Genomic DNA, 11,729 nt, shown 5'->3' with positions numbered 1-11,729 from the left:
GTTAAGTTAAAATAAGTGTTCATGCAGTATTGTTGTAATTGTCATTATTACAAATAAAAAATAAATAAAACAATTCGGCCGATTAATCGGTATCGGCTTTTTTTGGTCCTCCAATAATCGAGGTCAAGAGGTCGACCTCTAATTCATATTCTAATTCTGATACACTGTTAGGAACCAGCTCATAGCCCGTAACAAAAAGGGAGACAACGTGGAGATATAGAAAAACATATTTTTTAAATAAAGTCAACTATATACAAGTAAAAATGGGGTGTGTAGTCAGCAGTGGAAGTGAGTGGATGTGTTCACAGATGGTGATAATGAGGGCTGTTGAGAGGTGCCAAAACAAATGAACACAACGAAGCCCCAAAATGCCACAACCAAAAACAACAGTGTGTCTGGGTGGAGAGAGTCTCCTCAATGAATGGGGGAAAGGTGTATTTATCCCCGGGACACAGCCGAGCCCAGGTGTGTCCCATTTCACTGACGACCCTTCCAGCTCTGCCCACCGACATCCTATTAAAGAAAACAAGATCAAAGAGAAAGAATTCTGCAGACAGAGTGGGAGGGTCGTCACAGTGTGACAGAGCGGGAGGGTCGTCACAGTGTGACAGAGCGGGAGGGTCGTCACACACACACAATATATATATATACAATGTTTTTTTCTCCATAACGTTTGTACTCTGTTACTATCCATTCTACCATTAGGTTGGTACCCCAACACTGTTACTATCCATTCTACCATTAGGTTGGTACCCCAACACTGTTACTATCCATTCTACCATTAGGTTGGTACCCCAGCACTGTTACTATCCATTCTACCATTAGGTTGGTACCGCAACAATGTTACTATCCATTCTACCATTAGGTTGGTACCCCAACACTGTTACTATCCATTCTACCATTAGGATGGTACCCCAGCACTGTTACTATCAGTTCTACCATTAGGTTGGTACCCCAACACTGTTACTATCCATTCTACCATTAGGTTGGTACCCCAACACTGTTACTATCCATTCTACCATTAGGATGGTACCCCAGCACTGTTACTATCCATTCTACCATTAGGGTGGTACCCCAACACTGTTACTATCCATTCTACCATTAGGTTGGTACCCCAACACTGTTACTATCCATTCTACCATTAGGTTGGTTCTCCAACACTGTTGATCTGAAGCAGTGAACAAAGACAGGGGTCCAGCTCCCCAAGAAGGTTGATCATCCTGGAACATGACTCATTTCCTTTTCTCAACACCATGTCGATGATGTCACGTGCCTTCTCTGTCCTCTCAGCTATCACCTTCACTGACTCCATTTCCTCCTGGTTGATGACTGTGTGTTGCAGGAGTCCGTCCAGCAGTTCATTCAGGACAGGTCCTGATACTCGTTTCACAAACTCTGTCCGTACAGAACGCAGCTGCTGCTCTGCAGGACCAGTCAGACTGCTCTCAGCCGGACCTCCTGCCCCCAACACAGCACCTGAGAGAGTCAGGTTACAAAATAACTACATTTGAACATTTACATTTCAGTCATTTAGAAGCAGACTCCTAAAATAAAAGTATTGAGAAAACATTATCTTTTACAATAACGACCTGAACATATCACATATTCACATTTAGGGACGGTTTCACAGACATAGAAAAACAGTCTGGAGCATTCAGAACCAGGCTAATCTACATCAAGTCATGGAGGAGGTGTCATTGGGGCATTCAGAACCAGGCTAATCTACATCAAGTCCTGGAGGAGATGTCATTGGGTCATTCAGAACCAGGCTAATCTACATCAAGTCCTGGAGGAGATGTCATTGGATCATTCAGAACCAGGCTAATCTACATAAAGTCTTGGAGGAGATGTCATTTGGTCATTCAGAACCAGGCTAATCTACATTAAGTCCTGGAGGAGATGTCATTGGGTCATTCAGAACCAGGTTAATCTACATCAAGTCCTGGAGGAGATGTCATTGTTCTTGAAGACAGTATTTTATAATCAGAACTAGTCCAGGTCCTACAGTAAACCATGTTGACTGGCCCTCAAGTCATTGGTTTGTATCTCTCATGTTTACTTACTAGTTGAATGGGTTTCAGTGATGTATTCATCTGAAAGAAACAAAAATAGGTTATATCACTCTAAACAGCATCTGTCAGAAATAACAGTTATGATTGACATATTCTCCTACCTGTTGGTACAATTTCTTTCCATACTGTCCTCTCATCATCACCGATTAACTCCATCTCAATCCCTGTAATTTCCATAACCACCTTGAAAAAGCTTGGTGTGGTGTCTCTATGTATGAGATGAATCCTCTGGAGAGAGAGAGGGAGAGAGAGAGAGAGAGAGAGGTTAAACAAAAACATGGTTAAACATCAATTAAAAACACAACACCAAATCTTCCTCCACAGTAACTCAACACAACAGCCTCTGAATACCCCATATACTCAAACAGATCAATGTTAATCATTTTGTAACAGGCAAACTCAACCCTCAGTCTCGCTGCCAACATCCCCTCCAGCATTCCCATCACATCCACAAACCCCTGTCCTCGAATACTGTTCTTTCATGTTTTCCAAATTGCTAATTTAGCTGCCCCTGACACAAAGTTAAGAGAACTTCACCCCTTCTACTAAACCTGTACTTTGTCCCAAATATAAACATTTGGGAAGAGAAAACCTCTCCCACACCTGAGAATCAGCTAGTGATCAGGTCAATCATCCCCACCAACCTGGGACACTGTAAGTACAATGTTCATCCCAACCGTGGAGTGGACCCCATCTGAAGCTGACCTGCCCACAGCGATTCACTCTTTCCCCAAAGAAAAGAGGGGGTTCTCCTCTACCTGAGGAGAACCCCTCACACACCTTTAGAGCATTTGAGAGAACCTTAACATCCTCAACCCCTGTAATAAAAACTGTCACGTGATCTGCATACAAAGACCGTGCTATCGTGGGACCCTTCATAACCCCTGGCACAGAGAAACCAGTAAGCCTCGCTCTTAAAAAACAAAGCATTGGTTCAATTGCCAGACAATATAACTGCGCTGAAGTTGGGCATCCCTGCCTAATACCCCTATGGACAGGGATGGGGCAGCTCAACCCAACCCCCCACCTTCATCATACATGAGGCCCCCAGCATACAGTAAACTCATCCAAGACAAAAAAACATCCCCAAACCCAAAGGCTTTCATTGTTTTGAACAAGTACTGGTGGTCCACACGGTCAAAAGCCTTCTTCTGATCCAAAGAAAGTAAACCCACATTCACATCAGACAGTTTACAAACGTCTAAAACATCTCTTATCAGAAACAAGTTCTCAACGATAGAGCGGTCAGGTACACAGTCAGACTGGTCCATGTGGACCAACAACCCCAGATATTCTTTCAACCTGTTTGAGAGACACTTAGATATCATTTTATATTCTGCGCACAGCAATGCAACAGGTCACCAGTTTTTTTAAAGGGCCAAATCCTCCCTTTTGGCAACAATGAAAGCACAGCACGTTGACAGGATACAGGAAGAGAATCCTCATGAAAAGATTCACACACCACTTCATAAAAATCCCCCCCAATAGACAGCGGGGGTAGCACCCCAGTGCTTATAGAACTCAGATGGTAAAACATCGATGCCAGGGGCTCCGGGGTCCCTCTGAGTGAGCAACTTCAATTCAATAGATTTGATGTCCTGTTCAAGGGCCCTGATAGTCTCTTTAACTTCAATACAAGACAGAGCAGTATACTGTTGACAAGACACACATATTTGGGCCTTCCCAACCTCCCACCATTGTCTCAAGGATTCAAAAATTCTAATTAATAACCCTCAATGTTTTCCAGAACAACAAAAACTTTTCCCAAAACATGGCGTCATGTAAAATCTTCACATTAAAATATCAATAAGGTGATGACCTTCATGGACAGGACAAGTGAATATCAACAGTAACAATATGGGGATCAGAAAAACCCTCAGGAGTAATGTCAACCCTACTACAGTAGTGATCAGATACATACAGCCTGTCTAACCTTGCTGCTCCGACACCACCTTCATTAACTACTACAGTAGTGATCAGATACATACAGCCTGTCTAACCTTGATTGATTGAGTCATCGCCAGCTGCTATCATATCAGAAATATCCATATCCTTCTCCTGATCTTCCTCAACTGAGGCAACAGACCCCTGACTCCCCTCTGCCACATCCCTCTCAACACTCCTCACCTGTACCACATTACTCATACCGGGCATCTCCTCCACTGCCTAGGAGACTAGCCCCACCTGAACCCCCTCCTGTACCCCATTACCAGTAGTGGACATCTCCTCCACTACCTGGGAGACTAGCTCCACCCGAACCCCATCCTGTACCCCATTACTCGTACCGTGCATCTCCTCCACTACCTGGGAGACTATACCCACCTAAACCCCCTCCTGTACCCCATCACGCGTACTGGGCATCTTCTCACCAGTCTGGGGAAATGGCTCCCCAGATCCATCCTGAGCTCCTACAACAATATTTTTCTGCTGCACATCAGACGCTATGTTCCCCTCTGTTACAAACTGCAACTCAGTACCCTCAACACAAACAACTTGTTCCTCAGCAACAGGTGCTTGTGGCTGCTCTACGACTGTCAGCCTACCTCTCCCTACATCAGTGAGTCCAGGCGTTACGAGGATCACCTGCAAGCATGTCGCTTATGGCCAACATCCCCACACTCAAATCACTGTTGACTACCCATACTAGCATTAGCCATATACAGTCTGTTGTCATACTTGACTTTAAACGATAACTCCAAAGTCTGCTCCGGTGAGTCCAAAAACATAAACACCTGTCGCCGAAACAACAACCTTTTTCAGAGCCGAGTGTTTGAAACCCAACTTCCCAAACCGCAATAACTCTCGTTCCAATCGCTCATTTGCAATAAAAGGCGGTACATTCAAAATCGTAACCCTTGTTGACGGAGAAAAAGCGGCATAACTTTTTCATAGTCTACCTTCTCTCCTACTGAGACCAGATACTCCTCCACAGTGACAGCAGCTTCAGTAACACACCTCAAGCCGTGCCCAAGTGGCAGGGACAACGACCCCATGTGGGTCGCCATCCCCACCAAAACCAGGACAATTCAACAAGAAATACAATATATCTAATTCTACCACTGAAAAAAACCTGAATCAGCAGAAAAAGGAAAACCACCAAGAAAAGTAAACAAGAAAGAAACCACAGGCGATCTAACTCAAGACAACACTCACCCTCGCTCATACAATACCCAGCATGCACCAAACACTGCCAGCATAAAGAGAGAGAGACAGAGAGAGAGACAGAGAGAGAGAGAGAGAGAGAGAGAGAGAGAGAGAGATGTGACTTAAATGTCAGATTCATGTTCTTAGTCTACAAATACTGTACCGGTGGAAAGATGGAGGTAGAACAGGGAATGTTCAGTCTGAAGGAACTATTCAGTTTTAAGGACTGCTCTGGTCTTGTGATAGGAATCCTTTTAGACCCTTGAAACTTTGATTCCTGTTCTTCCACAGCCTGTGAAACGAGGCATGGAATACACAGCCAGTCAATGTATAGTCTAATTCAAACATTATTCAGAAAACTAGCAACACACTTATCTTCATTTAATGAGTGTCAACATAAACTGCACCACTGGTTAGTTAAGGTCACCTCTATAATAATGGAACCTCACCAGTATTTGGCCGGGGTTACTGGGGAACAGGTATAGGCGTGGAATTAGTGTTTGCTTTTTCACTGTCAGATAGAGCATCAGCTCAGAGTGGACATCTACGTTCCAAGAAAATATATATCTCAGTATAACAGAGATAGCTGAGAACTTGGGATGGAGAATCTTAGCATGGAATCTGGTGACCTCATGCACTTCCTCTAAAGACACTCCATGTTCCTCTACATGAAGAATCTTCATCTCATTCCTCAGGGAAGGGTTGAATGGTTGGTCAGTACACACCTGGCTTTGAGACTGTGTTTATATTACTAAAGCAGAACACAGGACTGTCTATATCCCAGTATGAATGGTTGGTCAGTACACACCTGGCTTTGAGACTGTGTTTATATTACTAAAGCAGAACACAGGACTCTCTATATCCCAGTATGAATGGTTGGTCAGTACACACCTGGCTTTGAGACTGTACCTGACTCCTGCAGGTATGTAAAACTAAGAATTGACATTATGACTTACCTCAACATAGCCACAAGTCTTACAGCTCTGAGGAATCCCTGAAGTCAAAAGTAGTATTTCAAATGGACAATCTCATGGAATATTGAATGAATAATTATTAAATAAACTTTTAATAAAAATGAATATAAGTGAGCAACAGTCTCAGAATGCACACTCATTAGCATACCATATTCTGACATTAGTTTTATATTAATTAATGTTTGTGGAAGCAGGAAACAACATTTTTCTGGTCCATGTGTTGTAGATGTTGGGGGCCTGATTTCTGGTAGATTCTAGGATGAGAGCTTAAAGGTAGAGTCAGCTAAATTATTTTGTACGAGCAGCACCACAGATATTGTGATGAGCAAGATGCCTGACCTCTCTCACACAGTCACACACAGTATCTACTGTCGTGTTTTTGGCTATGCCGGATTAAGTGATATGACATGCTATTCAATAAAATCCTTTCTCTGTAATTAATATTACCTGAGTGAGCTAATCATGTAAATTAAATTAACTAGAAAGTTGGAGCACCACGAAAGAGTGTTTTAGAGCTGTTATCCTCTCTAGGGTAGGGGGCAGTATTTGCACGGCCGGATAAAAAACGTACCCGATTTAATCTGGTTATTACTACTGCCCAGAAACTAGAATATGCATATAATTATTGGCTTTGGATAGAAAACACCCTAAAGTTTCTAAAACTGTTTGAATGGTGTCTGTGAGTATAACAGAACTCATATGGCAGGCAAAAACCTGAGAAGATTCCTTTCAGGAAGTGGCCTGTCTGACCATTTCTTGGGCTTCTACACTCTCTTTATTGAAAACTGAGGATCTCTGCTGTAATGTGACACTTCTTACGGCTCCCATAGGCTCTCAGAAGGCGGCAAACCGGTGAATGATGTCTTTGCAGGCCCTGGGCGAAAAACACTAGCGCATTTGGATAATGGTCGATCAGAGAACAATGAGACTGAGGCGCGTGCACGAGGCGACACCATGTATTTATTTTTTCGTCTTTGAACTAAAACAGGGTTTCCCGGTCGGAATATTATCGCTTTTTTACGAGAAAAATCGCATAAAAATTTATTTTAAACAGCGGTTGACATGCGTCGAAGTACGGTAATGGAATATTTAGATTTTTTTTGTCACGAAACGCGTCGGGCGCGTCACCCTTCGTCACCCTTCGGATAGTGTCTTGAACGCACGAACAAAACAGAGGATATTTGAACATAACTATGGATTATTTTGAACCAAACCAACATTTGTTATTGAAGTAGAAGTCCTGGGAGTGCATTCTGACGAAGAACAGCAAAGGTAATCAAATTTTTCTAATAGTAAATCGGAGTTTGGTGAGGGCCAAACTTGGTTGGTGTCTAAATAGCTAGCCCGTGATGGCTGGGCTATCTACTCAGAATATTGCAAAATGTGCTTTTGCCGAAAAGCTATTTTAAAATCAGACATAGCGATTGCATAAAGGAGTTCTGTATCTATAATTCTTAAAATAATTGTTATGTTTTTTGTGAACGTTTATCGTGAGTAATTTAGTAAATTCACCGGAAGTTTGCGGTGGGTATGCCAGTTCTGAACGTCACATGCTAATGTAAAAAGCTGGTTTTTGATATAAATATGAACTTGATTGAACAAAACATGCATGTATTGTATAACATAATGTCCTAGCATTGTCATCTGATGAAGATCATCAAAGGTTAGTGCTGCATTTAGCTGTGGTTTGGGTTTATGTGACATTATATGCTAGCTTGAAAAATGGGTGTCTGATTATTTCTGGCTGGGTACTCTGCTGACATAATCTAATGTTTTGCTTTCGTTGTAAAGCCTTTTTGAAATCGGACAGTGTGGTTAGATTAACGAGAGTCTTGTCTTTAAAATGGTGTAAAATAGTCATATGTTTGAGAAATTGAAGTAATAGCATTTCTAAGGTATTTGAATAACGCGCCACGGGATTCCACTGGGTGTTGAGTAGGTGGGACGATTTCGTCCCACATACCCTAGAGAGGTTATCTTCCGAATAAACTCTTAAAGACCTAGTAATATTTTACATCTATAGCAGTCAATATTAATCGTCACCTTATTTCAGTCTCATCTGAAAGTTGTAAATTCTTGGTTATCTTCACGAACCCTGGCTAACAAGTTGAATCAGCAATACAAAATTAGGTTTAATTATTTATTTACTAAATACCTAACTAATCACACAGAATTACATATACACAGAATGCAAATTATGTCATACAGAAAACTTCCCTGGGGGACGGAACCTGTATGACTGTCACGCCCTGGCCATAGAAAGGTTTTTGTTCTCTATTTTGGTTAGGCCAGGGTGTGACTAGGGTGGGCGTTCTATGTTCCTTTTCTATGTTTTTGTATTTCTTTGTTTTGGGCCGAGTATGGTTCCTAATCAGAGGCAGCTGTCTATTGTTGTCTCTGATTAGGAATCATACTTAGGCAGCCTTTTCCCACCTGTGCTTTGTGGGATCTTGTGTTTGTGTAGCTGCCTGTGAGCAGCCCAGAACGTCATGCTACGTTTTCTTCTGTATTGTTTTGGTGAGTTTCATATTTATTAAACATGTGGAACTCTAAGTACGCTGCGCCTTGGTCTACTCCTTTAGACGAACGTGACAATGACGGCTGGTTACACAAAGAGAGGGGTTGGGCTTGAATGAAAGAGCAGGAAGACTGAGGAACAAAGGGAGAAGCTGTGCTATCGTAAATACAGTATCTTATGCATTCTAAATTACCGCCCATTTGGAAAAGGAAAATGCAATAAATATTTACTCTGAGCTGCGCTTCGGTAGGTTGGTCGTAGATGCTGGCCGTGTTGGCCAACAGAGACCTTCCTGTCCTCAAAAGAATGTCTCTGGTGGTAAATTGGATACGTTGTAGTATCTTCGTTGTGTGTTAGACTGGATACGTCGTCCGTCCTTTCCTAGCCCACGTTTACAGCTTCTGTTGCTAACTCAACGGCTAGGATGTCTCACTTCTTTAGTGAATAAGAGTTCAAAGTTCATACCATTCACAACCAAAGCTCATGCTGAGGTTGGCTTAGTTCTGTAGTTGACATGTTAGTCCTTTTTAACGTATGGACCGTCGTCTTATCTTCCTTGGAACAGGAGGTTACATTTTCGTCAAGGGCTTATATAGTGGAGGGAGAGAAGGGTGTGTTTCATAGTTTATAACCCATGTCTCTTCACAGGGGCGGGCCACTGATTGAGCAGGGCTCTAACCTTATGAAAACCCAATTCTCTCATTTGGAAGCTAAAATTACATTTAATCTTTTCACAAATAGTTTTATATTTAAACATTTAAATTGAACAACAATTCCATGTGAATCTGATAACTAGAATGTGTAGACTTTCCCAGATACAGTTTATGTCGTCCTGTCATCAGTCATGTCTCAGATGACAACCGAACTGACATCATATTCATTAAGTACCAACGCATATTTTCAACTGGTTCTATTACCGAAATATGGTTCCTTTCCCCCCACTTGTTTGATGTTCCCAGACTCTCGATGTTTAACAATGGCTATTCAAGAGTCCTTCAGTAGAGTCGGAGAGAGAGGGAAGGGAGAAAGGTATTTATGGGGGGGGTCATAAACCTTACCCACAGGCCAACGTCATGACACTACCCATGTGCAAGGGTTCTCTTCACTCTCTTACAGAGTGTTAGCCACGGGAACAAAACAGCAGAGAAATTTACATTTGCGCTCCAACACTCTTAGTTGTTGTTGAAATTGACCCACTATGCTGTTTACTTTGTGCATCTACGTCATATTGCTGACTCTACCTTTAAGTTTGTTTTGACCAAATAGATCATGATTGTGTTCCTTGCCTGGGACTCAAGTATAATGAACGCTTTAAAACTATTTTGATTTAAAAACAATTCAGTTAACACTCACATTTCTCAGGTCCAGGCTTGATACAACACTCTCCACCATGGTCCTGGTGTTCTCAGGTCCAGGCTTGATACAACTCTCTCCACCATGGTCTCTGGTGTTCTCAGGTCCAGGCTTGATCCAACTCTCTCCACCATGGTCTCTGGTGTTCTTAGGTCTAGGCTTGATCCAACTCTCTCCACCATGGTCTCTGGTGTTGGTAAAGCAGAAGGATAGACTGATTAAACTACATACAACTTATAAAGGCTTTATATAGCATACATACAGTCTTCATAACAATACAAAGGGTGACAGACCAGCTCCCTATGTAGGGTGCATACAAACACATTAAAACATACCACTACTACTAATCTAACTGTCTGTAGGTCCAACAGAACACATTAAAACACACCACTACTACTAATCTAACTGTCTGAAGGTCCAACAGAACACATTAAAACAACACTACTACTAATCTAACTGTCTGTAGGTCCAACAGAACACATTAAAACACACCACTACTAATGTATTTATAGAAATGATTCCAGACGATAAACAAATTATAAAGCATTACTATTACTCACCTCTGAATGTGTTGGTCATCTATCTGACACAGGGTCACTGAGGAGGAGGAGGAGTAAACCCCAAACAGAAACCCAAATCCAGGATAGAGGGGTTCAGTGAATGTGGTGTGTCTTGAGTAAAGGTGTTTCAGTGTACCAGAGGAGGACAAACTATAGAAGGACAAAGTACCAGCTGGCCAGTCCAGATACACACCAACTCTCATAGAATCAGGACAAGGGATGGATCTCCTACGGACTCCAGCTTGGAGAAAGTGATAATGACTGTCAGAGCAGACTAAACACCAGGACTCCTTATTGGCTCCAATCCTACTGTCATCTCCAGCTCCCTTCCTCATCATTCCTTTGTAAACTACACCAATAACAGTCATGCCACCATCCCAGTAACTATCCATCTCCACCTCCCAGTAATAACGAGATCCAGATAAGCCTTCTCTGCAGAGAACGTGGGAATGATAGTCAAATCTGTCTGGATGGTTTTCATAATGCTGCTTCTCTTCCACCCATGTCACCTTCCTGTTCCCCTCAGACAGTATCAGGTTTGGGTTTGCTGTATTTGGGTCCAGGGTGAGATGACAGGCATCTGTAGACAAAAGGAGAGTTTAATCAAACCACATCTTCATATAAAATGTTGTTTTGTAGGTACAGAACAAGTATTGATTAGTTACTATGTTACTATAGAGCTGAATATGCAATTAATTAAGATTGAAGAGACTTACATTTCCTCAGCCCTGATTTCAGCCTGCCCTCTCCACCATGATCCACACTGTAGGAGAAACAGGTTATTGACTGACAAAGACCTAATAAAGCAGTCAACATTTAAACCATATTGTTGTGTTCTGGTGCACTATCCAAGTTCATTACTAGAGACATACAGGTATTCTGTCCTACCTACTGCATACAGAACAGAGTACAATTCATTACTAGAGACATACAGGTATTCTATCCTACCTACTGCATACAGAACAGAGTACAATTCATTACTAGTGTAATGATGTTGCCCTCTTTGGGTTTTCTATGTACCATCCCCCTACCTCCCCCTTCTCAGGCCCTGTTTGAGCGGTCGTAAATTCCTAAGAAAATGTCCCGCCTCATGGCCACAGTATAAAGA

The 11,729-nt window shown here is 42.2% G+C and overlaps 1 protein-coding gene and 1 long non-coding RNA gene across 2 annotated transcripts; both read right to left on the bottom strand.

Annotated features, from left to right (window-relative positions):
- Window positions 1-215: 215 nt before the first annotated feature.
- On the bottom strand, window positions 216-6,120 carry LOC106596856 (NACHT, LRR and PYD domains-containing protein 1 homolog). The gene is made up of 5 exons (XM_045723057.2): window positions 5,666-6,120; window positions 5,380-5,508; window positions 2,174-2,300; window positions 2,064-2,093; window positions 216-1,476 (listed from the first exon to the last, which is right to left on the bottom strand). Exons 1-5 carry the CDS (start codon window positions 5,897-5,899, stop codon window positions 1,142-1,144), a joined length of 855 nt encoding a protein of 284 aa, XP_045579013.1. The 5' UTR covers window positions 5,900-6,120; the 3' UTR covers window positions 216-1,141.
- Window positions 6,121-10,104: 3,984 nt separating this feature from the next.
- On the bottom strand, window positions 10,105-11,384 carry LOC145881488 (uncharacterized). Its single transcript, XR_014393024.1, has 3 exons — window positions 11,338-11,384; window positions 10,622-11,201; window positions 10,105-10,152 (listed from the first exon to the last, which is right to left on the bottom strand). It is a non-coding gene; the product is annotated as an uncharacterized LOC145881488 (long non-coding RNA).
- Between the last annotated feature and the right edge of the window lie 345 nt (window positions 11,385-11,729).

This window comes from Salmo salar, chromosome 08, assembly GCF_965601325.2.
Source record: "Salmo salar chromosome 08, fSalSal1, whole genome shotgun sequence".
Taxonomy (NCBI): domain Eukaryota; kingdom Metazoa; phylum Chordata; class Actinopteri; order Salmoniformes; family Salmonidae; genus Salmo; species Salmo salar.
This window is presented reverse-complemented; position numbering and strand designations above follow the sequence as displayed.

Excerpts from the sequence above, each read along its gene's own strand:
- LOC106596856 (XM_045723057.2), bottom strand. The coding sequence starts at position 5,899 with ATGAAGATTCTTCATGTAGAGGAACATGGAGTGTCTTTAGAGGAAGTG. Across the intron at positions 5,509-5,665 it reads GTAACCCCGGCCAAATACTG|GCTGTGGAAGAACAGGAATC; the intron begins GTGAGGTTCCAT and ends CTCGTTTCACAG. Across the intron at positions 2,301-5,379 it reads CTACCTCCATCTTTCCACCG|AGGATTCATCTCATACATAG; the intron begins GTACAGTATTTG and ends CTCTCTCTCCAG.